Source organism: Choloepus didactylus, chromosome 2 (genome assembly GCF_015220235.1).
Source record: "Choloepus didactylus isolate mChoDid1 chromosome 2, mChoDid1.pri, whole genome shotgun sequence".
Classification (NCBI taxonomy): domain Eukaryota; kingdom Metazoa; phylum Chordata; class Mammalia; order Pilosa; family Megalonychidae; genus Choloepus; species Choloepus didactylus.
In genome coordinates this window covers 226,231,577-226,258,500 of record NC_051308.1, presented here as the reverse complement: position 1 = coordinate 226,258,500, position 26,924 = coordinate 226,231,577, and the positions used below count along the sequence as shown (strand labels likewise).

General features: G+C 44.3%; 1 protein-coding gene across 4 annotated transcripts; it reads right to left on the bottom strand.

Moving 5' to 3' along the window:
- Positions 1 to 1,103: 1,103 nt before the first annotated feature.
- On the bottom strand, positions 1,104 to 25,125 carry CNR2 (cannabinoid receptor 2). 4 transcript variants are annotated; one of them, XM_037828195.1, is made up of 2 exons: positions 24,984 to 25,125; positions 1,104 to 4,463 (listed from the first exon to the last, which is right to left on the bottom strand). In XM_037828195.1, exon 2 carries the CDS (start codon positions 4,416 to 4,418, stop codon positions 3,336 to 3,338), a length of 1,083 nt encoding a protein of 360 aa, XP_037684123.1. In that variant the 5' UTR covers positions 4,419 to 4,463; positions 24,984 to 25,125; the 3' UTR covers positions 1,104 to 3,335. The 4 variants fall into 4 exon arrangements, with proteins under 4 accessions (XP_037684123.1, XP_037684126.1, XP_037684125.1 ...); XM_037828198.1 differs by lacking the exon at positions 24,984 to 25,125 and adding an exon at positions 14,193 to 14,309; XM_037828197.1 differs by lacking the exon at positions 24,984 to 25,125 and adding an exon at positions 12,375 to 12,428.
- Positions 25,126 to 26,924: the final 1,799 nt, after the last annotated feature.

Genomic DNA, 26,924 nt, shown 5'->3' with positions numbered 1-26,924 from the left:
GATTTTAGCATCTGATTGAAAAAAGGCCCATGCAAAGCTCTCCAAGGAGGAACATTTTTAGAGGACCAGGACCAGAAAATAATTGAGAACCAAGAGGTCTGAGGATGAACCTTGTCCCTCAGGGAGGTGCCTAACTCCTCTACAATTCCCACATGCCACGTGTGCTCAAAGAGGAGGTGAGACCCTCAGGTGTGGGAAGTGTGCAAGTCAGTAGTCTGATGTCCCACATGGCATAATTAGCCCCCACATATCAGTGAGAGAACTGCAGCATGTCAGTCAGATGGTACTTTGGAGATCCATCCCCTCCCCCACTCCTCCCATTTTACAGAGGAGGAAACTGAGACCCAGAGAGGGGAAAGGAGTTGCCCAAAATCAAACTGCTAGTTTGGGTCAGAGGTGGTACCAGGACCCAGTTTTCTCGGTGCAGAATCTATGCCTCTCTCCACACTGTTTCTCCCCAGCATCTAGGATTCCAAGTTTGATTAGACATCATACTGACAGATTCAAGTACTTCCTCATTCTGGGAACGGTTAGAAAACACAAATACTATTGCTGCATGAACTGTTATATTCTTTATCTTCTGTATTTTGAACCAGTGGTTTTTCCTCTGTAAGATTGTGTTGAAATGTTGCTCAAAAATAAGCACAGAAACCTTAAACACACACACACACCCCAACTAAAAATATCTACTAGTGATCAGAGTGAATGATTGGTCTCTGATGTTACAAAACTCACTTGGCACAGATAAAATCTGACACTATGACCTTCATTTCTCCTTATCCCTATAACCAAAATGTAAATCTGCTGGGGGAGGTGAGGTTTTGCAGTAAAGTGCTCAGAGCTGGAAGTTAGGAAACCTGTATTTCTTGCCTTGGACACCACCTCACTGAGTGTCCTTGGGCAAGTCTCATCCCTTTTCTGGGCCAGTTTCTCCACGCAAGCAGTGAAGGCAGTTCTTGATATCCAGGGCCCCCTGCTCCCCACCAAGCCACCCTGCCCTGCTCTCCTCCCCTTTAAACTCTGCTTCTCTACTTAAAGCAGAAATAGAGTATGACTGCAGAGGGGAGAAGTAGAAAGTATGGAAGAGACAGCACTTAATTAAATGATTTTTAAAATATGGTTTTATTCACCCAACAAATATTTACTGAGTACCAATTTGTGCCAGGCACATGTACATTTTCTTTGCTAAAATGAGAGAAGACTCCACCTAGGAGCATATGAAGATACAGTATCAACAATATATGGATACACAATTCAGCCATGAAAAAATTGTGGCATTTCTCTGATTTACAAAAAAAAAATAGGTTAAAATAAAATTTGATTTTCCAAAATGGAGTTTACAGCCAGCTTTTCAGAAACAGTTCAGTTCCACAAATATTGACCAGGTCCTTAAGGATCCTTAAGGACCAATCATTGTTGTCAGAGCACTGGGATCCAGAGGAGAACACAGAGCTCATCATCTCTTGAAGAAAGATGAGATAGAGACTGTCAGTTAACACAGTCCTTAATGTGGGCTTAATAGAGGTGCAGACTTTGTCTTTGGGGTCATAAAATGAAGCACATTGAGAAGCAGTGATGAGTTAAGCTTGCAGTGACCTGATGTGACAGAGAACTAATGTTATTCCTCAGGAGTAATATTCAAACAGAATTTAACTCAACTATGCCTAGATGTTAGCGGTTAAGAGGGCAGGCTTTGAAGTCAGATCTGGGTTGGAAACCCCAGCTTTGGTACTTATTAGCTATGTAACCTTGGGCAAGTGACTACTCTTTGAGGTTTCTCATCCATAAAATGAAGATACCAAGACCCTCTTCGTTAGGTTATTTTGAGAACCAAGTGAGAGAAAGCATTTAAAACATCATTCTGGTGCCTGGCATGTAATAACGGCTTCACAAAAGCTAGCCGCCATATATGACCAGAGCACATAGTAGGTCTACCCTGCCTAAAGTTGCATACCCCAATTAATCCCTAGCACACGACCTTGTTGATTTCCTTCATTGTACCAACTGTAAGTATCGTTATTTACTTATTTACCTTATCACTGGTTCTTTCCCCGCTAGAATGTAGAATGTAAGCTCCATGAGATGGGGGTAGAGTCTCATTTATGTCTGGACATCCAAGACCTAGAACAGAGCCTGGCACATGTTTGTGAGATGGACAGATGTGTGAATGAATCGTGGAGACCTTATCTTGTAAGTATTAAATGAACAAATGTTTATTTACTACCTTCCTATTCAGTCTGTGGTCCCAAATGACTGCATTAGAATTCCTCCGCCATTCTCCATCAGTAACAATTAAGCCCCTCTGGTAGGAACCCAGCCTCCCTGACATGTAAAATACGGGTACATCAAAAGCACAAGCCTGTATTCCTGCTGCATCTAGAATGAGATAATGGACAGCAGAATGTCAGCCCAATACCTGGTAAATAGTAAGGGAATTTCCAGTTGCTCTGCTTATTACATGTTATAGGTGTGTGAAGGAGGCAAAAGGGGCTGAATTGAGAGGAGACTGGAAATAATCCCAGGAATTACAAAATCTTTGTGAATATCTTCTTTTTGGGGTTAGGTGAGACTGGGTCACTGCCTATCCCAGTGGCCACCAAGCATGACTCCATAGGGCCAATTAAAATTTCCAAAGATACTCTGTTCCATGTGGTCCCAGCCTCCTCCATATATCCCAGGGACCAGTGGCTATAAATGGGGATTAGCAGGTGTCAGGGGAATCCTTGCCGTAATATAACAGCAAGATGCCCTGAGCTAGAGGCTTGTCAGTTTCTTCTGAAACAGATTCATCAACAGTTTCATCACATTCCCATACTTGGTCCTCAGTGGGCAAGGCAGACCTGATGGTAGGGCCGAAGGCATCTGCTGTCAGAGCTCCCAAACCAAGGAGGCCTCATAATTAAGCAGGAACAAGGGACTGGCTGGCCATCCCATCTGATACCCTGAGTTTCCAGGACAACAATCCATTCTTTTCCCAGTTTCCTCTGCCTCTCTCATTGCCAGGCCCAAAGGCTCCCTGGTCTCTGGAGGATGAAGGCACTAAGCCAACTTGATAGGGAAGGTTTTCCTGATCTGACATGGACTGAGCTGACCTGGACCCTTTTGTGCCTGCCAATTTTGCCACCCCTTGCAGGGTCCAGCCATCTACCAGACTGAGTGCAGACAGGCACCACCAGGTTATCCTCCAGAAGTCAGTCCCAACACTCAACAGCAAAAAGAGTTAAGTGTCCAGGTACCCAGGGCTGCTTCAAGTAAGATGAGAGGGTCAAGATGGCTCTCTCCTACAGGAAGTGAAATGATGTCTGGCTTGGGTTGAAAATGGGTAAGTGGCCTCATCAGAGATCAGAGATGTAGAGGCTTTTAGACTCTTGCCCCAGGGTGATTTTCACATCAGCCTCTGTCTCAGTGACCGAAGTCCTCAGGGCCTCTTCTTTTCCCTCATGCCCATGGCCCTGCAGGTCCTTCTTCCAGCGTGTCAGGCAGCGGTGGGCGGAGGAGCGGATCTCCCCACTCCGCAGGGCATAGATAACAGGGTTGACCAGGGAGTTGACAAGGCACAGCATGGAGCAGAAGGCGAAGGCCTTCTTGACCTGGTTGCTTAGTGTGGTGGCCAGGCTGTAGACCATGAGGGCCAGTACTGGGAACCAACATGCAAGGAGCACAGCCAGCACCACCCCCAGTGTCTTGGCCAACCTCACGTCCAGCCTCATCCGGGCCAGCCCTGGCACCTGTCTGTCCTGGTGCTCAGCCAAGCTGGCTACGTGCTGGTGGGCCTTCCAGAGGACATGTCCATAGGTGGAGATGATGCCAGAGAAGAGGAAGGCGATGAACAGGAGCCAGCCCAGCAGATAATCATTGGGGATCAGTGGGAAAAGCTCAGAGCAGGGTCTGGGACAGCACGTCCATCCCATGAGGGGCAGGTAGGAGACCAATGCCGAGAGGACCCACATGATGACCAGGGTCACCAGTGCCCTGCCGCGGGTGAGTAGAGCTTTGTATGCAGGGGGATGGCGCAGGCAGAGGTAGCGGTCAACAGCAGTCAGCAGCAGGCTGCCCACAGAGGCTGTGAATGCCATGGTCACACTGCCAATCTTCAGCAGGAAGACAGCCTTGGAATCCACACCATGGAAGACATGGAAATTTACAAAGCTGCAGGCAAAGACCACACTGGCCAGGAAGTCAGCCCCTGCCAAGCTGCCAATGAACAGGTATGAGGGCTTCCTGCGGAGCCTGTGGGAGGACAGGATCAGGTAGAGTACGGCCAGATTCTCCAGGGCACTTAGCAGGCCCAGAAGGGTGCACAGCACTGCAACAGCTATCTTTTGGGGGCTGCTCAGGATCATGTAATCCTTCATGGGGTTGAAATCCAAGCCAACTTTGGAGCTGTTGGCTGCCTCCATCACCCAGCATCTCTCCATGGGGTGGGTCTCTCAGCTTTTCCCGATCCTGCCAAGAAGCCTTTGCTGTGGTACAATGAAAAGAAGAAAAGGGAGTCTTTTTCAGTCAGCACAATAAAGACGTCACACCATAACTGACTTGAGCCAAATCTTATACCTGTGGATGAAGCATATGTTGAAATATGAATTTCTATTTTGTTTTGCTATATTTTATCCTTTCTTCATTCAAGTGGAGAGCCAGGTTGTACTGGTTATTCCAGGGGAGGTATGTGGGAATGTAAGAAGAAGTGGCCTGCAAGTTTTTTTGCCTTTTGTTTTACAAAAGACTAAACCTAAGACTTCTCTTTGAAAGTAAAGGAAATCCCCAAGAGCCAAAAATAAAGAGGAAACCAAAGCCAAAATGAAATGAAACCCAGAATGATAAGGTACAGGGATTTTTAGTATTAGCTTTTTTCTCTTTTTTTGTTTTGTCAGTTTTGGTAAGATGCCGAAGTTTTAACAACTATTTAGGGATGAGAGATGAGACTATGGCATCACAAGTGGTAGGATCAGATAAAATATAGGAGTGTAGTTAAATGTGAATGTCATATAAACAAAAAATAAGTTTTTTGTATAAGTCTGTCCCAAATATTGGAAAAAATAAAACACAAAAAGCCCAGGGCACCTGAATATTACATGGGACATTTTAAGCAAGCTCAAAATTTCTCTAGAGGGATACACTCTCTATCTAGATCTCACAATTTTCCAACATAAAAAGGCCCATGGAATTTGAACTCATAATGCAAAGTTACAAAATGCCTAAGGAAATATGAGCAAAAGTTAGCAGAAATATCAGATGATAGAGTTAGACTTCCAAGAACTTCATGGAATATACTCCATCATATAAGTATTAAGTATATATTCTAGCATATTAATATTATTAAACAATAAGGAATTGAAAATATGAGAACAGAGTGAAAGACTGGGCAGAGCTGAAAAAGAATCAAAAATTTCTGGAAATGAAAAATAAAGTAATTGGCAAAAGAAACCCTTAAGGAATGGATTAAAGAGCAAAATAGATCAGTCAAACAACATTAATCTGGAAGGTAGGCTTGAGGAAATATCTGAAAATGCAGCATAAGAAGGTAAAGAGATGGAAAATATGAAAAGACCAGGTAAGAGATATGAAGGATTGAATTAAAAGGTTTAAGATAATGTCCAATTGGAGTTTCAGAGGGGAAGGATAGAGGGAATTGGTGGTGGGCTTTGGGTAGGTGATAGTCAAAGACATAAGTGGAGAACTGTCCAGAATCAGTGAGAGACATGATTACTCACATTCAGAAATCACAGTGATCCCCAAGCAGAATTTTAAAAACAAACTAAATCCACATTCACACATATCAAAAATCTAGAGTTCCAAGACAAAGAAAAAAATTCAAAGCAGAGAAAAAAGACAACTTACCTACAGAAGAATCATCACTAAATTTAAAAGCAGATTTCCCAATAGCAACAATAGAAGCCAGATGAGAAAGAGAAAGCTGTTGGTCTATTGTTATACCTAGCTAAACTGTCACTCAAGAATGAGGACAAAATAAAGAATTGCAAAGAAATACAAGAATTGTCCACTAACAGATTTTCTCTGAAAGACCATCTAAAAGATATGCTTTCAGAAGAAGAAAATTCAAGCTAGAAAGAAGAATAGAATGGCAACAAGGAATGTGAGCAAATGACTTGATGAATATATGAGTAAATAAAAACAAATGTCTGTATAAAGCAGTGATGACAATAATATTAATTTGGAAGGTATAAAAACAAAGTGGAAGTAAAATTTTGGATGACAATAATGCAAGACAAGAGAAGGATGAATAGAATTAAAGCTTATTGAGGAGGCAAGTAAAGACATTAATTTTAGGCTTTTAAAAATCAGGTATTATCTCTTACCTGGTTTACTGCAATAGCTTCCTAATGGGGCTCCCTCCCTTTCACCAGGCCCATTTCTAGTCTAATTTCGGCATAATAGCCAGGCTGATTCTTTAAAATATAAGTCAGATTGGGCTATTCCTTTGTCCCAAATTCTGCATAGCTCTCCATTCCATTCACTGTAAAAGCCAAAGTCCTTAGGATGGCCTAACTGACCTGTGTTCTAGCCTCATTGCTGTACTTCCCTCGGTCACTCAGCTCTGGGCTCACTGTCTCCCTCATCAGTCCTCCCTTCTGCCTCAGGGCCTTTGCACTGACCATTGCCTCTGCCAGATGTATGCTTGGCCCAGTCACTCACCTTCTTCAAGTCTTTGCTAAGATTTTACCTTCTCAATGACACCTACCTGACTGCTGACCTAAATACTGAAACTCACCCCATTCTCTGGCTCTTCTGGTCCCTTTCATTCTGCTCTATTTAAAAAATTTTTTTCATGTCACTTATCGCCTTCTAACATATAACTTACTCTACATAACTTAATCTATTTATTACATTTTATTTTTTTTATTGTCTGTTCCATCAGAATATAAGCTCCATGAGGTTGTGGATCTTTTTTTTGTTGTTGTTCATTGATGTATCATAAAGGCTTAGAATAGTGTCTGGTACATAATAGGTTCTTAATAAATATTTGTGGAATCAAATTGAATTTGAATTGAATAGTGAGCTATTTGAGTGATTTTAACATTTATTTCTCAGAAATTGATAAATTAATATATTAATTAATAAGGATGTATAAGAATTGAATATGCAATTAACAAACTTGATCTAATAGTCATATATGGAACTCTATACCCAATGATTAGAGAATACATATTGTTTTCAAGCAAACAGGAAATTTATGAAAACTGCCTAAGTCCTAGGTAAAAAGTAAATCTCAACAAATTTCAGATTATCTGTGTTCTAGTTTGCTAATGCTGCTGGAATGCAAAACACCAGAGATGGATTGGCTTTTATAAAAGGGGGTTTATTTGGTTACACAGTTACAGTCTTAAGGCCATAAAATGTCCAAGGTAACACATCAGCAATTGGGTATCTTCACTGGCGGATGGCCAATGGTGTCCAGAAAACCTCAGTTAGCTGGGAAGGCACGTGACTGAGCATCTGCTCTAAAGTTCTGGTTTCAATATAGATTTCTCCCAGGACGTTCCTCTCTAGGCTGCAGATCCTCAAAACTGTCACTCTTAGTTGCATTTGGGGTATTTGTCCTCTCAGCTTCTCTGGAGTAAGAGTCTACTTTCAACAGCAGTCTTCAAAATGTCTCTCATCTGCAGCTCCTGTGCCTCACAGCTGCACTGAGTTCCCTCTGCCCATCAGCTCATTTATATGGCACCACTGATCAAGACACACCCTGAATGGGTGGGGCCATGCCTCCATGGAAATATCTCATCAGAGTTATCACCCAGTTGGGTGGGGCACATTTCCATGCAAATCTAATCAGCACCAAAACGTCTGCCCCACAAGCCTGCATCAAAGAACATGGCCTTTTCTGGGGGACACAATACATTCAAACCCACACAATCTGTAACATACAGAGCATGTTGTCTGACCACAATGCAATTTATTTCGAAATCAAGAACTTGAAAAAATAACTAATGAACTTCATAGGCATGAAACTTTAAAAACACACTTGTGAATAATTCATGGGTGAAAAAATCATAAAGGAAATTAGAAAATACTTAGAATTGAATGATTATGAAATTGCAACACACTAAAATTTATGGGATGCATCCAGGTGGTACTGGAAGGTAAATTTTTAGTTCTAAATGCTAAGAGAGAGAGCGAGAGAGAGAGAGAGAGAGAAAGAAAGAGAAAGAAAGGAAGGAAGGAAAGGAAGGAGGGGGGAGAGAGAGAGAGAGAGAACCTAATGAGCTAAATATCCAACCCATGAAATTAGAAAAATAAATAAATAAATAAATAAAAGGAGCAGAAATCAATGACATGGGAAAACTACAGAGAACAGAATGAACTGATAGAGAAGAAAGCTAGTTCGTTGAAAAGAACTAATAAAATAGACAATATCAGGCAAAATTACTTAAGAGAAAGGGAGAGAAACTACAAATAAGAAAAATATTAGGTATGAAAGAGAAACAGTCAATAATCTTTTGAAAAGATGCTTAACCTCAATAGTAGATAGATAAACACATGTTAAATGCAAGTTTCACTCCCATCTGATTAAAAAATAAGCCTGATTATATGGAATAATGGAGGTGTGGAACTGTGAAAACATTCAGCACTGCTGATAGAGGTGTAAATTGGTGCAACCACTCTGGAGAGCACTTTTGCCAAATCTAGTGAGGATAAAGATGTGCCTGCCACTCTCGGATGCATCATTTCCACTCCTGGGAATGTGCCCCAGAGGAACTTATGCACATGGGCCCAGGGAGACATGTGCAGGAATGTTCCTTTCATCATTTTTGAAATAGCAAACAAATTGGCAATAGTCTAAATGTCCATCAACTGGAAAAAGAGAAATTCTGTATATTCATGCAATGGAATACTACGAAGCAGTGAAAACGAACCAGAACTATATGAATCGATAAGGATAAATCCTAAAAACACAATGTTGAGCCAAAAGCCTAATCCTTTTGGAGACTTTAGAGGATTTATGAAGTAGCTAAGGGAGAAGAGAATTTTGCAGCCAGGACAGAGTATTTGAGAGAAGCAGGAAGGAATGCAGGATTTTCCCCAGACTAGACTAGAAAGCAGTGCCTTGCCTGAGGCAAAAATATGCACTTTGATATCGACATTTTTGTGTACTTATTTAAATGTTTTCCCCCAAACATTAAAAAACAAAAGTAGTTACTTTCAAAAAATTGAAAAGTTCTGTCTACATCTGTGCTGTAAATGTAGCTAGCCTGAATTGTGATGTGCTGCACATGCAAAATACACACTAGATTTCAAAGATGGTACAGAAAAAACTGAATGTAAACTAGCTCATTAATAATTTATATAGATGACAAAATAAAATGATACTATTTTGGATCAATTGGGTTAAATAAAAGAAAATACGTGACTAAAAATTGACTTCTGTCTACCAGCTGATGAACAGATAAATAAAATGTGGGGTAGCCATATAAATGAATTAAAAATAAAATATAAAAAATAAATTTCACCTGTTTCTTTTTATTTATTTATTTTTTAAATGTGGCTGTTGGAAAAATTTAAATTAATCTATGCGGTTTGCATTACAGCTCTGTGGGAAAGTGCTAGCCCACAGCAAGGTGCCGTGCTGCCTGTGGGCAGCCACGTGGGAACACATCCTCAGCCACCATCCCTGGCTCCCCAGTCCTTCTGAACTCAGTGCCTCATCAGTCCCGAACAGTTCTCCTGCTTTCCCGCCTCCACACCTTTGTCCCAGGGTTCCTTTCTCTAACTTACCTTCCTTCTTGACCTCCCTTCTGGGCTCATCTCTCGATCCCCTAAACATGCACCATGCTCCCAGCTTTACTCTGCATACACTGTAGCCTTTTCTGCATTAGTCTTTCCTCCAACTAGATTAATAAATGCCTTAACCAACATTTGAACAGAGTTTCAACTCTACAAAAGTTTTTTCACAGCCATAGTCTAATTTAACCCACACAACTCTATGACATAATCATGGTTATTGTTATTTCACGTATAACACAGGACTAGAGAGGTTAAACCACTTGGCTGAGGCCACACAACTGAAAAGACTGAATGTCTCAAGGTGAGGAGCTGAGCCTTCATTATTTCTGGATCCTAGTGCCTTTTTACCATGCTTAATCCATAGCAGGTGCTCAAAAACTATTTAACTGAATGAACCCACTTGGACGGCCAGGAGCTGTCTCAAATGAAGGGGACCCAAGGGAAGGGAAGAGAAGCAGATGGACTGGGTTCAAATCTCAGCCAGGTGGTCTTGTTCAAGATACCTAATGCTTTGATTTCCTCATCTGTAAAATGGGATTTTTTTTGGTGAGGATTTAAATAAAATAATACATGGAAGTACTTATCATTGTGGCTGCTATTATTCTTATTATTTAAATTATTATTATAATAAGGGTCATCTTCGAATGGAGATAAGCTACCTACTTAGTGAAGAACGATGTAGCCCAATGGTAGCCCTTATTATAATCTAGTGGTCTTTAAATTTTAAGAGAGCAGACACTTTTTACAAATGATGGAACCCCTATTTACAAAACAGGTAAAATCTAAGTTCATGACACCTATGTCCTCCCTGTGCTCCAAGGAACACAGATTGAAAACCTCTGCTCTGATCCAACTCCATCATTTTACCATCAAGAAAACAGACCAAAGGTCACCCAACAAATTAGCAGCAGACCAAGGACTAGATCCCACATCCCCTGAGTCGCAAGATAGAACTCTTGCTCTGTATGCACAGAGGAGACCCCTGCCCAGAGAAGCTGGAAAGGGGCATTTGCCAAAGACAGACGCCCTTTGCTCAAGCTTGCCAAGCTCCCACCTGAACTGAGACAGAAAAATGGTGCCAGCGGGGCTCTCGGCCCTGGTCATGAGTAAGTCTCAGCAACCACAACCCAACTCTGCCACCTCCAGAAACTTCTACCTTGGGGGCCGGAGATGGGGCACTCTCTCTTCCCATGTTTCCCTTGGGAAGCGGAACCCCAGCCCTCCAGTCAGGAAATGGCTTACCCCCGTGCAGAGTCCAGTCCAGAAGAGGGATGCCGGGCAGTGGGTTTGGTATTTATGTCTTACCCACGCCTGGTGTGACCACCGACAATGGCTATTGTCCAAAGTGGTTAAAAGAGGAAATGCAGGCATTTGGATGCAGATCCTGACAAGACAACATCCGACAACAACAGAAAATACAGAGCAACAGGAAACCCAGTTCCTTCTCTGTCTTCCCTTTGGACAGATAGAAATTCCTTATGGAGTCCGGACACATGACTTCTAGATGCGCCTTCCTCCACGGCAAGGACTGTGTCTTATTTTTCACCAAACACCTGGTACAGAGAGAGGCTCAGTGTTCGGTGAGCTGAACAGTGAGTTATTCTAGTTCCATCTCTGCCATGGCTTGTCATGTGACTTTGGGTAAGTCCCTTCGACTTTCTGAGCCTCTTTTCTCATCTGTGAAATGACAGTAAAAATACCTGTTCCATCCTCCTTGGGAAGACCAAAGGAGTTGTCAATCTCCGTCCTAGCTTTTCAACCTGGAGTCCACAGGGGGCTTTAATGAGGTATATCAATCCTTGTAAAGTGTATATAAGACTTTTATCTGTGTGTTTTTTAGGGGGAAGGGTTTATACCTTCTATCAGTGTGACAGTGGAGTTCCAAATATTAAGAACCACGGATGCATGCAAAAACACTTTGTAACCTGACACTGTACAAATGTAAGCTGAAAAGAGAACCAAGCATAGTGGAAAGTTTTGGCAATGGATGGTGGTGATGGTAACACAACAGTGTGAATATGTTGATTCCACTGAATCACATACTTGGGAGTGGTTGAGATGGGAACTTTTAAGTTGTATATATGTTACCACAATTTAAAAAGAGAGAGAGAGAGAAAAGTCCTTTCCCACCTAACAGATAAATGCCAAAGCCCAGAAACCACCTGACACTCTCCACAGGGAATGTCCTGGAGCTGGGGTTGGCACCCAGAGGCTACAGCTTGGAGGAGACTTGACTCATGCTGAGTGTCTGGGAAGCGTCCAGGAAACTGCTCAGAAAAAGGTATGCCAAGGGGGGTTTTCTTGACCCGAAGTGAAACAGTGAAGTGAAAGAACACCACAGCCCCAGACGGCCCCACCAGAGCTGCTGTGTTAAAGTCTCCCATGGAGGTGGAGGCCCCGGAAGACCAACACAGGTAGAACGGCTACTACGTCTGCATTAGGAAGCTGAGATTTGAGGCTAGGACCCTTGTTTTTAACCCTGACCGGGAGGGGGAAGCCTGGCTTCTAGTCCCCTGTTTTACCACTGAGTAACTTTGTGGAGTCCCCTTCTCCTTTCTGGGCCTTTCTGTTCTCATCTTTAAAGCAGGTGAGTTGGACAGGGTGACTTCTGAGTTCTCCTTCAAGAGACTCACCATGCTGGCCTCTAGTGTCCCAGGCTTTGGAACCGGCCCTCGTGGATTCAAATCCAGCTCTGCAACTTACGGGCTTTGTGACCTTAGGCAAGTTACTTCAATTCTCTGAGCTTCTGTTGCATTCATCTGTAAACTGGAGAAATACCACCCAGATCTCACTGTGGTACACATTGAGTGATAGAAATTAACAAAGTTCATGGTGCCTGCCTGACTTACAGTCAGGGCCTAATAAAAGGCAGGAAATGCTCACTAGAGTCGGTTTATAGGATTCTTACAGCATTCTGTGCTCTGGTGAGGCAGATAGAAAAATCCCCACTCACAGCTGAAGCTTTTCCACCATTAAGGCCAAACCATCTAACTTGTTTGACCTGCATGAACAACGCATCAGTGATAGACCAAGGTGACCCCCTTGACTTGCCCCCCAGCCAGACGGGCCCTTGGAGGTGTGTCCAGCCCTAGGAAGGGTGTCATGGGGCCTTTTGTCCACAGTTGTCCTCGGTGCCTGATAGCACTTAGTTGCAGTTGCAAGATAGTTTTCTGGACTTCTGGGCTGTAGGTCTTTGTCCAAATCTTAGCTAGTTTTTTCAGGTCCCACATCAAAAGTCGCCTCTTCTGGGAAGCATTCTCTGATCTCCCCTCACCCATCCAGCTGGATGAAGTTGAGCCTTCCAGCATTATCTGTGACCATTCCTTATCTTACTTCCTAGACTGTGAACTTCTAATCTTGAGGGTGGAATCTGGGGCTTGGTCATCTTCATATGACACTCCCCTTCTCACCAAAAAAAAAAGTGTCTTCTAGCACAATGTTATGTCCACCATAGATTCTCTGTGAAAATCTTTTGAATGAGGGGCCAGAGCTAAGCTAAGCAGTCCTTACAGTGCTAGAACTCAGCTCAGCCCGGCTAGGCAACGAGATGGCCCCGAGCCACCACTGCATGTTCGCAAGCCCATGGCAGACTTTGCTCAAAGTCATGTCCTTTCCACCCTAAGCCTCACGGTTCTCCTCAGCATTGTGCCTCTGGGAACCATATTTGAGGAACGAGATGGAACCACAAGATGCAGCTCTAAAGCAGAAATTGACCTAGAAGCCTGGCAACTGTCCAGGCTATTTGACCTTGTGAACAGACTCCCAGGCTGGCCACACTTAAAATGGATTTGGCAGGGAGGTGGGGCAGCACTGGGGGGAAAGAATTTTTAATCCCTCCAGTCATGTAAATTGCACAAGTTTATTGATGCAAGGCAAAGTGTAGACACTGTCCTAGGAGAGAAACGAAAAGAGCTGCCAAAGGGATTATTTCCCAAATCAATTCTTTAATAAATCCCTCTTTGGATTTCCAGTGCCCGAGCACAGTGTCTGGCACAAAGAAGGCACTTAAATAAATAAATATTTAAAAATATATCTGTTGAACAAACAGATGAGTGAACGAACAAATGAATGAATAAACATGTATTAGGAAAAAGGCAGGCTGCTTCTTCAGAACAACTTTTAGGACTCCTTTCCCTCAGCTGCCAGGAAGCTCAGAGCTAAATTCAATGTCACCCACAGTCACTGAGTTATTCAAGGTTCCTGATTCATTTATTGCTCCTTTTAATAGTTTTGAATGCTTTGTTTTTGTTTTAATTGTCCTACTTCACGGTGTAGGCCACCTCTCGGTCCTTTTTAGGAAATAATTTGTAATTGACAGAATTGGGGCAAAGGATCATTAAGGTTTCCTCTATAGTCCCTTTCTGGAATGTCTGTTGGTTGTCAGGGAAACTCAGCTCCCATGAGTCTGCTGGGAGCTGAAGGATTTGACCCTAAGCCTGATGTCCACTTACCAGTCATCGCCCCTCACCCAGGTGTCTGCAGGTGGGTCTTCACCTGGCTGGCTGGAGACATCCCCTCTGGGCCTTTCCTCTTCACCTGTGTGTCCAGCCTCCCTCCCAGGTGGAATTGGGCTAAATTATGTCCAAGGCCTCTTTCTATTAAAGGAAAGGTTAAGTGCAAAGGCTTTGGAATGAAAACATCTTTGTGATCAAAACCCAGCTCTGCCATTGAAGGGCTTTGTGTGACCTTGAGGCAAATTACTGAAATTCTCTGAGCCTCGGTTTCTTCATCTGTGAATGGGGAAATGAATACCTGCCTTCCTGATGTGCAGTTAAATAATTATTTTAAACAAATTAAGCAGTAGCTTGACTGCCTGATTGAATTATAGAGGGCGCTTGTGACACTGTGGAAAGAAAAGTTAAGTATCAGAGGCTCAGGGTATGAGTGTGGTTCAGACACCAGTTAGCTCTATGGAGAAGTCACCCATTCTCTTATTCTCTCTCACTCTAGAACTACCACCTGAAAAGAAGATTAGTGGAGGAGGATGGGAATAGCCAGCATTTATTGCTCTCCTATGTTCTTGGCATTGTATGAAGCATTTTCCATGTATTATTTCATCTAAACCTGAAAACAACCTGGTGACACTGGTATTATTATTTCCCTCATTTTATAGACGGGGAAACTGGGGCCCAGAGATGTTAAAAAAACTTATGGGTGGCACTGGGAATCCATGCTGTTTTCTGAAGATCCAGGATCATATCCTATTGCTTTGTGTCCTCCCTCCCACCCCCACTCCAAATACTTGGTAAATTAATCGACTGATCTGAAATCTGCCAACAGGACAGTTTCTTTAAGTCTTTTCTAGTATCTTCTTCCCTTCTCTACTATCTTATACTTTGGAAACTTCCCTTTAGAGAATAGACGAGTAACACCCACATTCATATCATGCTCAGCAGTTGACAAAGCTAGGGAAGATTCCCAGCTGCTATGTGAGGCAGGTAGCATCTCTTGAGCAAAGGGATTCAGAGAGGATAATGACTTGCCCCAAATTCCATAGCAAGTGGCAGGGGAAGCTATTGTGTTAGTAATAGGGCCCTTGCAATATGACAAGGTCAGGGAGGGTAAAGGGAGGGATCTAATGCATGATCCTGTCCAGGGTGAGGGGCCCTGTCAGTGGACACAATCTTTTGTCTTTAGTCCTGGGTACAAATCACATCCCTTTCCTCTCTCATTTTTACTTTTTCCTCTTCTGACCAATCTCGCTCACTGATGCCTCCAGTGCCACCATTAGCTGGCTCTAGATTTTTGTCCCTTTCTGGCGGGCCTTGTGAAATATTGAAAATAGCATAAGACTCTTCATTTCCTGCCTCCCCAGATCCCGGGGTTCAAGGCCGCAAAATGGAGACCCTGACTCTAGGCTGTCCACAGGCATGGCCTTAATTCTGCTTCTATAGTTCCCTTGCAGTTCGGGGTAAGTCCTCAGATTCCCTGCCCCTTATCTTCATCTTTATCATAGGAACTAATCCCTCTTTCCAAGAAAACCTGATGCAGAAAATTATTCAAAGCCCAGTGTTATTAAGGTGTAAAAGGCTGATAGTGTAGATTTCCCTTATCCGGGAGATAGCTTGCTACTGGTGAGCTCTTAGTCACCAGCCATGGGGAAGGCTGTGTGTACACTTGCGGGGTTTGGGGAGCACTGTTAAAATCACACCAGGAAGTGGTCAATCACCCTTTCTGCCTATGAAGTGCTCTCAGAAGGAAAGGAACCCTTCGTACAAAGCAAGGCAGTATATCCATAAAGAGAGAGAAGACTTGAGGGACAAAGTGGGCCTTTCACGGTGACTTGTCTATACAGCAGCAGAGTAGGAAAGGGTTAACCACAAAGTGGGCTTTCTGAGTCACCTGTGGTTTCCCCCCTGGCTTGTCTAGATTGTGCTTCTTCAGGTTTGTTTATAGAGTTGCAGAAATTGGGGGTAGGGGTTGCAATTTAGGCTTGTTCTCCAAGCAGGAGGTGGAGGTGGGAGGTGTGTGTGCGCGTGTGTAGAGCCTTGGAGGCTCAGCTCTTGAAACATTGTTAGCAATGACAATGATAGCCACTAACATTGAATCAGCACTTACTATATGTATACCATATGCCAGGCATCACTCTATGCACTTTATAGTCTTAACTCATATATTCTACACAACAAGCCAATGAGGGAAACTAGTATCACTCATTTTATAGTTAAGGAAACTGGCACCAGGAGAGAATTGGATCATCAGGCTTTGGGCTGCTAAGACCTGTGTGTGGTGGTGAAGTTGCTGGAGAGGTCCCAGGGCAGCAGGATAGAGCCTGATGGAGAAATGGAAAACCAGGTGGTGGGTTCTTGGGGCCCTGGAGAGATGAGGGGAGGCTGCACGTTCCATCTACCCCTTGACAATACAATTAATCCCTGTGCATTGGTGGAGCCTTTTGGCTTTTGGTCCCTGAGACTCTAAGAGGAAAGCGTGTCACCACCTCTAGCCAGGGATTTGGGATCAGGCCCAGCTGTACTGCTAACCTGTAAGGTGACCTGGATTTCTGTCTCCTCCTTCTGTGAAGAAAGGTAGTTGACAAAAAAGGATCACCTGAGAATAAGAGGTTTACAATGCAGCCCAGAATCACAGCTGTTAGTCCTGATGTTGCCCCGCGTTAAAGCTGTGTGTGTTTTACATTTTCTTACCTTCCTGGACCTCAGTGCCCTCATCTGTAAAATGGGGATAATGAAAGTACCTCCACTTGGGGCTGTTTAGAAGATTAAATGGGATGGCTGGCACTTACTACTCAATAAATGTTAGTTATTATGTTGACTGTCTATAGTGCATTTTCTCTGCAAGGTTGCTTAAGGATCTTATCCAAATTTCAACAGTAAAATAAAATAGAATGAAGAGGGTGGGCTAGAATGTCTCCTGTCTCTTCTGACTCAGGAGGCTGTTTCTCAGGAATATATAATTTTACAAACCCCCATGGGAATTATTTGAACCATTTTATAATTTTCCATGGTTGATGACAAAAGAAGTGATTTTAAGTCAAATGAACTACTTTCAATAAAGTTATCATTTAAAGTTTTACCCTAGCATTTATTTTAAACCACTTAAATTATATGCATGATATATGAAAACAAATTTTGACTTTCCCCACTTTTTAAGTGACTTAAGTGTTTGATTTACTTTAAATTCATGACATAAGAACATGTATCGTTGCTCAAAAATTTTTCAATGATATAGGCTATTTTATTTGGAGACCAAATGTACATGAAAATGACTGAAATATAATAAAAGAACAAAAACCTCTTTCATGACCTAAAGGTTAGAATTCTTGCATTTGGTGCTTAAAAAGCCATTCTCTTTAGAATGTTATGTTCTCTAAGTGGTGAGAAAAAATAGATCTTGAGTTCCTATTTGTAAGCTCCCCTCTGCAACATATTATTTCCACTTTTATCAATCTTTGGGGTTTTTGAAGTAGTAGAACTTCCCTGATATGCTATAGAAGAAATTGGATCAGAGAAATGCAACTTATGAATCTTGAGGCGAATTTACAGAGGAATTATCATCTTCATTTTTCTTATTTCTTTGTATTTTTGATATCAGGGTTCCTTTTGTTTCCTGTCTTTATTGCTTCATTAAGGGTGTATATTAAGCAATTTAAGATTAGGAATTAAAAAAAAAAGGTAAAATCATATGTCAGCCAAGGCCACTCTGACGGCCAAAGGATAAACCGCCTGGCTGTGAGACATGGGACAATCATTCCTTGATTCCCACTAACCGCTGCTTTTGCTTCTTCCATTTATCCTAGGAAACTCTCAAACTATTGTCATTTTTAAAGAGGGAAAATAAGTTTTAATATTAAAATAATTACCCCATTCATGGATTTTTTTTTTTTAATGGAGACAAGCACCAAGGCCTTCTGGAACTCTTTTGTGATCCCTTCCTTCCTGTTGGGAAAAGCTGGGGGAAAGTAGTGGGTGGACAGACTTGGGCTTGAGTTCTGTCCTGTCAGTTACCTGCTGTGTCTTCAGGTGCCGCTGAGCTTCAGTGGTCTCATCTGTCAAGAGGGTGCTAGAAAGACTGGCCTCATCTGAGGACCGGGATGGTTGGTGAAGGGCCTCCCTCCTGCCTGGTTCTCAGCAGGCTCCCACCCACCTGCTTTCAGTTCCATCAGATTTCCCAGGACCCAGATGGATCCATGGAGAGGCACAGAGGACCGACTCATTGAACACACCGTGAACGCAGCTGTGGTTCTCAAAGAGGAACTCTGGGGTGGCCACCTCCCTGGGGAGACAGGAGGGCCACTGAGAGACGGGCAGAGGGGGCTGTGGTTGGGAGGGGCTCCCTCTGACTCACTATGCGAGTAGAAGATGGGGGGCGGAGGGGGGCCTCCCCTGCGGGGCTTGGAGCCTATGGGGGAGGGGCAGAGAAGAAGCAAAACCCACTGGATGCCCAACCCTGAGGCCACACCAACAGCCCCCCGTTTGGATAGTTCCCCAGTACCCCGCCTCCCCTCCACCCCCTTCCCTCCCAGGCCTCCCTGGCTGGCTCTAATGACACGGTGGGGTCCCCCTCCCTCATCTGATCTTCCCCTTGATCTGTCCTTGCCTGCCATTTTCTTTCTGTGGCATTTGGGATATTACTGCATATGGTGGGGGCAGGCAATGCCCCATGCTCTGGGGACCCTTTCTCTCCCCAGGAGGTGGAAGGAAGAGGGAGTGGTTTTATCCTTTTCTGAGCTCTGCTGGAAGAGGACTGAGACCACCGATCACAGTGGGGTTCCTCCTCTGGGCCCCCAGCTGGCTGTGGGATGAGTCTGGCCCAGATCCCACACTGCTCTCCAGCTCTTTGGCCTTGACGCGGCAGTTACTCTTCATAGACCTCAGCTTCCTGGTTTATAACTTGGAGAGAGAAGGAGAACTGCCTCCATAGGGCAGTGGTGAGGATTAAACAAGATAATGCCAGTGACAGCTCAGAGCACAGGTAGGGAAGTTCACACTGACTGTCAGAAGATGATTTTCCAGGAATGAGGAGTCACCTGGGCCTAGTTGAAGCCCCAGGACTTGGCACAGAGTGGGCAGCAGGAAGTGATTGTTGGACTGGAATGTGCAGTTTGTGGGGGTAGTGATGAAGCCAGGCTTATTTATATTACATGTTCCCCTTCTCACCCCACAGAGGTTCTCAGGCTGTCCACTCCCGTGGAGTGTGAAACACAACACTGCAAGCGCAAGCGATGATGCTGAAGACAATGCCAACCATTCTCCAAGCCTGAATTGCACCTTGGAGCTTACGAAGCCCTTTCCACACTCATTCTCCTATTTGATTCTCACCACAATACAGCAGAGTTTTGCACACAGAGGGACCTGTGAGCCTTGTCCTTGCCATGTACCTCTAGTTGGGTGACCTTGGGCAAGGTCTTAAGCCCTTATGAGCTTCAGCTTCTCACCTCTTAAAGGTGGGCAGTGACAGCCCCTCCCTCCAGACCTTCAGGAGGATTAAATAAGGCCAGGTCCCAGCACTGACAGAGTTCTCGTGTGTAGCAAATGCTCAATAAATGTTAACAGGAGAAAAGCAAACACACTTTTGAGGCAGGTTAGTAATGCTCTTAAGAGCTCCAATTTTAGAGTTGAACTGAGGTTGAGAAAGGTGATGTGACTCACCCAAGGTCACATGGCTGATTAGTGACGGACACTCTTCCACATGATTTGGTGATTGAAAGCACAAGCTTTGGAGCCCCACAGACCCAAACTCAAAGGCTGGCTCTACCATTCCCAGCCATGTGACCTTGAGTGGGTCACTGTTGCCTCTGCGTCTCCTTGTCCTTATCTGTAAGATAGGGCTGAATGGCTCCCTCAAAGCGCTCCTTTGTGTCTCCTGGCTTGGGGACTTTTTGCAGGGTGGGTAGAAAGCAGAAGCTATTTGGAGACAATATTTCTTCCTGTCCTGGTGAAAACCTGAGCACAGTGAGATGGTTAAGCTGGCTGTCCGGGTGGATAGGGAGAGAAGGGCGTGCATCTGAGGCCCACAGCCCAGGGGAGAGATTGGTCCCAGGCTGGGAAGGAGCCAGAAGTCAGGGGTCCCTTGAGTGTTGAGAGCCTGGGCCCTGCTCCCTGGAAGTGCTTCAGGGAGATGGTGGGACCTCTGGGGGAAATTGATTGGGGCACACCCTGAATGCCAGACTGAAGGCCCTGTGGATTTGAGTCTGGCAGAGACTTCTGACTCCAAGCAAGTATGGAAGCAACCAGACTCAGCTGCAGGGGATCAAGCCTGTTTGGCCAGTGAGCATTCATTGTAGGGGAGGCAGGGTGGCCTGGTGGCCAGGGGTCTCCCTTGCTCTAACTCACTGTATATGACCCTGGGAATCCAAGTAGGATGCTGGAAGGTGGGGACAAGGGAAGTTCCAATATATAACCAGATTTTATTTCCAATCAGCTTAGTAGGATGAGGGCTTAGAGTCCTATTAAATGTGATTGAATAAGAATGAATAAAAGGGGGCAAGATGGCGGCATAGAGAGGAGTGGAAGTTAAGTAGTCCCCCTGGAACAACTACAAAAAACCAGAAACAACTAGTAAATAATCCAGAAAAACTGCGGGGGGACAAACGAGACCATCCACTCATCATACACCAACCTGAATTGGGAGGAATGCCGGAGAACACAGCATAAAATCTGTAAGTAAAACCTGCAGAACCAGGTCGGGAGACCCCCTCCCCCATAGCCCGAGCTGCGGAGCCGCGTGGTGCCACAGAGAAGCTCTCTCCCAGCAAGCGAATACAGCTCAGCTGAGCTCCAACTGGGGTTTTAAGTAGCGAGTGTGAACTGCTCACTACAGGTACGCAGCCCCAAAAAACAGACGGAGGCTTTGGGTGACGACTGACCTGGGAGAGCTGGAGGGTTGCCTTGGACTGGGTCTGAAGGGGACTATCTGTTTCTTTTTTGGCTCAGTGGAGAAAGCCCCAGTCATTTTCAGTTTCCAGGGCTGTGACTCTGGGAAGGGTGGAGACACCACAAGCAGAGAGCCAGACCATTGAAATGCTAATGACCTCCACCTGAGGGGACTGTCTTCTCTGGGAGGAAAGGGGTGGGGCCCTTTCCATTCAGAACCAGACCCCAGAGCCTGGGGGAACATGGCCATACCTCCTCACACCAGTCAAGAATTATAGGCTAACAGGCGTCACCTGCTGGGCAGAAAAGCACAGTGACCCGAGGCATCAAAGGGTGGAGCAATTTTCTAAGACACACCCACAGGGAAACCAGATACTGAATATTTCTTCCCTCTGGGACCTGAGCCTGTTCTGGTCTGGGAAAACCTCATTTGGATAACCAAGGAAACCATGCCTAGACAACAGAAAATTACAACCTACACTAAGAAAAACAAAGTTATGGCCCAGTCAAAGGAACAAATGTACACTTCAACTGAGATACAGGAATTTAAACAACTAATGCTAAATCAATTCAAAAAGTTTAGAGAAGATATTGCAAAAGAGATAGAGGCTGTAAAGGAAGCACTGGACATGTATACGGCAGAAATCAAAAGTTCAAAAAACCTACTAGCAGAATCTATGGAAATGAAAGGCACAACACAAGAGATGAAAGACACAATGGAAACATACAACAGCAGATCTCAAGAGGCAGAAAACACTCAGGAACTGGAGAACAAAACACCTGAAAGCCTACACGCAAAGGAGCAGATGGAGAAAAGAATGAAAAAATATGAGCAATGTCTCCAGGAACTCAAGGATGAAACAAAGTACAATAATGTACCTATCATTGGTGTCCCAGAAGGAGAAGAGAAGGGAAAGGGGGCAGAAGCAATAATAGAGGAAATAATTAATGAAAATTTCCCATCTCTCATGAAAGACATAAAATTACAGATCCAAGAAGCGCAGCGTACTCCAAACAGAAAAGATATGAATAGGCCTATGCCAAGACACTTAATAATCAGATTATCAAATGTCAAAGACAAAGAGAGAATCCTGAAAGCAGCAAGAGAAAAGCGATCCAGTACATACAAAGGAAGCTTAATAAGACCATGTGCAGATCTCTCAGCAGAAACCATGGAGGCAAGAAGGAAGTGGTGTGATATATTTAAGATACTGAAAGAGAAAAACCACCAACCAAGAATCCTGTATCCAGCAAAGCTGTCCTTCAAATATGAGGGAGAGCTCAAAATATTTTCTGACAAACAGACAATGAGAGACTCTGTGAACAAGACACCTGCCCTACAGGAAATACTAAAGGGAGCACTACAGGGTGATAGAAGACAGGAGTGTGTGGTTTGGAACACAATTTGGGAGATGGTAGCACAACAATGTAAGTACACTGAACAAAGGTAACTATGAATACGGTTGAGAGAGGAAGATGGGGAGCATGTGAGACACCACAAGAAAGGAAGAAAGATAATGACTGGGACTGTGTAACTTGGTGAAATCTAGAGTATTCAACAATTGTGATAAAATGTACAAATATGTTCTTTTACGAGGGAGAGCAAGCAAATGTCAACCTTGCAAGGTGTTAAAAATGGGGAGGCACTGGGGGAGGGATGCAATCAGCATAAACTAGAGACTGTAACTAATAGAATCATTGTATTATGCTTCCTTTAATGTAACAAAGGTGATATACCAAGGTGAATGCAGATAAGAGGGGGGGATAGGGGAGGCATGTTAGACACTTGACATTGGTGGTATTGTCTGATTCTTTATTCTACTTTGATTTAAGGTTATTTTTCCTTTTGCTGCTTCCTAGCTGTCATTTTTTTGTTTCCTCTTTCTTTTGCCTCTCTACCTTCTTTGACTCTCCCTCCTGCCTTGTGGAAGAAATGTAGATGCTCTTGCTTAGTATGAGCAGAATGTTCAATTAGGATGAACTTAAATGTTTGGAAATGAACAGGGGTGTTGGTAGCAAGATGTGAGAATAACTAACAGCGCCGAATGGTGTGTGAATGAGGTGGAAAGGGGAAGCTCAGAGTCATGTATGTCACCAGAAGGAAAGTTGGAGGTCAAAAGATGGAAATGTATAAAACTGAATCCTATGGTGGGCAATGTCCATGATCAACTGTACAAATACTAGAAATCACTTCACGAACCAGAACAAATGTATGACAATACAATTAGAATTTAATAATAGAGGGGCATACAGGGAAGAACTATATACCTATTACAAACTATATACTACAGTTAGTAGTATTTCAACATTTTTTCATAAACAGTAACAAACGTACTATATCAATACTAGGAGTCAACAATTGAGGGGGGTTGGTTAGGGATAGGGGAGGTTTAGAGTTTCTTTTTCTTTTTTTCTCTTTTCATCTTTCACTTTATTTCTTGTCTGGAGTAATGAAAAGTTTCTAAAAATTGAACAAAAATTAAGTGTGATGGATGCACAGCTGTATGAGGGTACCCAGGGGCAAGTGATTGTACACTTTGGATCTTTGGATAATTGTATGGTATCTGAACAATCTCAATAAAAAGGAAAAAAAAAAAAAAAAAAAAAAAGAATGAATAAAAGGACACTCTATGCACATCTGAGTGCATGCAAAAAGATTAACAGGTGCAATGAAATGTGGAGGGAAGAGAAGACAATAGCACTGGAGGGTTCTGCTAAACTGAGCCAGACTGCCATTTTTCCCACCTTCACCACCACCCCAGGAATGCTGATCAAAGGGTAAAGGATGTCATGGGCTTCACAGTAGAAAGTGACACTGGGCCCCAGGGCAGCTTAGGGCCATCTCCAGGTGAACCTCAAGGTGGTTACAGAGCTGGGTCATTGTGTGATACCTCGCTGGGCCTCACTGCAGTCCTCGCTGACCCCTCCTCAGCCCGTCCTCAGTCCTGTCCTCATGTTCAAGGTGTCTACATGCCACCCATGCTAGTGAACAACAGCTCACAGCCTCATTTTATCCTCACCTCTAATCCACAGTAAGTGCGGATGGGGCGAAGATCAAATCTCAACTGCTGCCATTTACCAAGCCATCCTGGGCAGGTACCCAACCCGGTGCCAAGCACGTTGCCAGCATCATCCAATCACCAAGACTACATGTCCTGTTCTTGCCACCAACGTAAGCACTATTATTCTGCTGAGCGGAACGCCCACTGCACTGGGCAGCTGGCCTGCTGGGTCTAGTGCTGGTTCTCACACCACCCAGCTGCCTCTTCTGGGGAAGCTGTGTCTCTCTGTGCCTCAGTTTCCCCATCTGTAAAACGTGGGCAGATCATTACCAAATGATCTCTAAGGCCTCTGCCAGCTCAAGCAATTCAGGGATTCTTTCCTGGCCCACTTTTGGCTGTTGAAGCCTGTGCCTTGTAAGGCAGTATAGGCTAGTAGCAAAAGGGTCAGCTTTGGTGTCAGCCTGCCACGGTTCAAGTCCAACACCCTCACTTAAAGCTGGTGTGACTTCCGGTAAGCCACTTAACACCCCCACCTGTGAAGAAGGGAATAATAACAGTACTTGCTATAGACAGTTGCTGTGAAGATGAAATAAGGTAAACCAGGAAAGGCCCTTCGAGCTGTGTCTGGCACATAGTAAAGCTATTTACGTGTTTTCAGCTAATACCTCTGTCATGACCTTTGTGGAAATGAAAACCAAATGCTGGTTCTTGGTCCCATCTGAGGACGAGCATCCCTCTGGCCTGTTCTCAAAAGCCTCAGGTGTCTGATATGATATCCTTCCCCTGCCCCAGCCCAGACGGGCACCCAGTCCTTACCTCTCTGGAGGGGAGGGATAAGGTAAGAACGACACAGGTTTTCTGGGATGAAGACGCCCAACACAACACAACCCAAAACAATAGCTCTACTCACGGCTGTCTGTGGCTGGGCTCCTGGGCCCGGCTGGTGTTGACCTGTCCTGGCTGTTTTGTGTTCACTCCCAAGACCCGGCCCCGGCTCCCTCGCAGAGCGCCTGTTGAGCTGCCAGCCCCGAGCCGGCTTTCTCTTGCTTTTGCTCTTTCTTACAGTTGAGTGACTGTGAGGAGGTCTGGCTTTCCGTCCCTGTCACCACTTCCCCTCCAGGTCCCCAGTGCCACAGCGTTTTGCCCATGCAGTTGAGCTGTTTCTCATGAGTTGCTCTGCCTGGCGTGGGGCACGGGCAAAGGCCTGGAGTCAAGGGATGTGGATTCCAATCCAGTTTAGTTGTTATGACTTTGAGCAATTCACTTGGCCTCCCTAAACTTTGGTTTCTTCACCTGTAAGGTGGGGTAACACACCTGCCTTACATAGGTAACTTAAAGGATAAGCCAACTCCAATGCTTCTTCCCCACTAGGCCAGAGATTTTCAATGCAAATGCCTACAGGCTCCAGGCAGATAATATAAATGAAGAAGGGGTACTTGTATAAGGCAATAGGGAAGGGTGGGGACTGTGGGGAATAGGAGAGCACAGGACCCATCCGATGGGAGCAGGCACCTCTCAGCTCCAGCCAAGCTTTGCCACTTGGAAGTGGAGGCCCAGCTGCCAGCTATTCCAAGCATTTGGAAGCTCTGCCACATTTTCTAAGAGATCCTAGAAATCCTGGCTTTTATACAGTAGCTTCCCACTTCAGAATGTTGACCACAAAGTCAAAGCTTTTAAAATTCTTTGTGGGTCACCTGAAACACTATTTTCAGTTCGTGTTTATTAGGCTATGAGCTTCCTGAGGGCAGGGAATGTCCCTAATGGTCAGTGTGGCTAAGGGTTTCAAAGTATTTTCACATCTATTATCAGATAAAATATTTGATGAGACTCTACTAGGCCCTGGCGATGCAAAGATGCATATCATGAAGTCTCTGCCTTCCTAGGCTAATGGTCTATGATTATCTTATCGGATTCTCTTAAGAAGCCTTCAGACCCCTAGGAATGGCTCCAAGGGAAAGGGATTTTACCCCTGAGATATGGTTGCCAGATTTATCAAGTAAAAATATAGGATGGCAATATTTGTAACATTTATATACTAAAAAAATTATTCATTGTTTACCTGAAAATGAAATGTGGGTGTCCTATATTTTATCTGGCCACCCTACCCAGAGGGGACATTTGGCAATGTCTGGAGACATCTTTGGTTGTCACAACCGGGGAGCTCTACTGACATCTGGTGGGTAGAGAGCAGGGATGCCGCTAAACATCCTGGGATGCACAGGACAGCCTCCAGGACGAGGCATTACCCAGCTCAAAATGTCAATAGTGCCACGGGGAGAGACACTCTTATCTAGAATTAGCCCCGGCTCTTTCAGAGCAAACCCCACCCTGGGGTGGAGGGTTTTAGTTCGATAATTAGTCCCCTTGGGAGAGGGCACAGTGGCAGCCTCCTGCTCTTATGCCTTTCCCAAGAGCAAGAAATTGATAATGAAGAACGAGACAGAGAACCTGGGATGCAAGAGACATAAAAAAGGAGAATAAAGGGGGAGATGGAGAGTGGCCTCCACTGACAACCTACACCAGACTTCTGTCTGAGCCAAAATTGGAGAACACGCGGGGTGAGCTGGAGAAGCACTAGTGAATGCTTCCATGACGTCGAATCCATGATGACGTGTGGGGCTGCCCCCAAGTGCAAAGTGGTAGGCTGAATGCATGCACGACAGAATGAATGAATGAATGAAGAAAGGAAGGAAGTGACTTAAAGGCTAAGGTGGAAAGAGCACTGAGAATCTGACTTTTGTACGGCCTCTGCCACTGCCTGCTGTGTGACAAGTTCCTTCCTTTATCTGGCCTTAATTTCCCCGTTCTTAAAATGAGGAAGTTGGAGATGCCAAATGCTTCTTAAACTTCT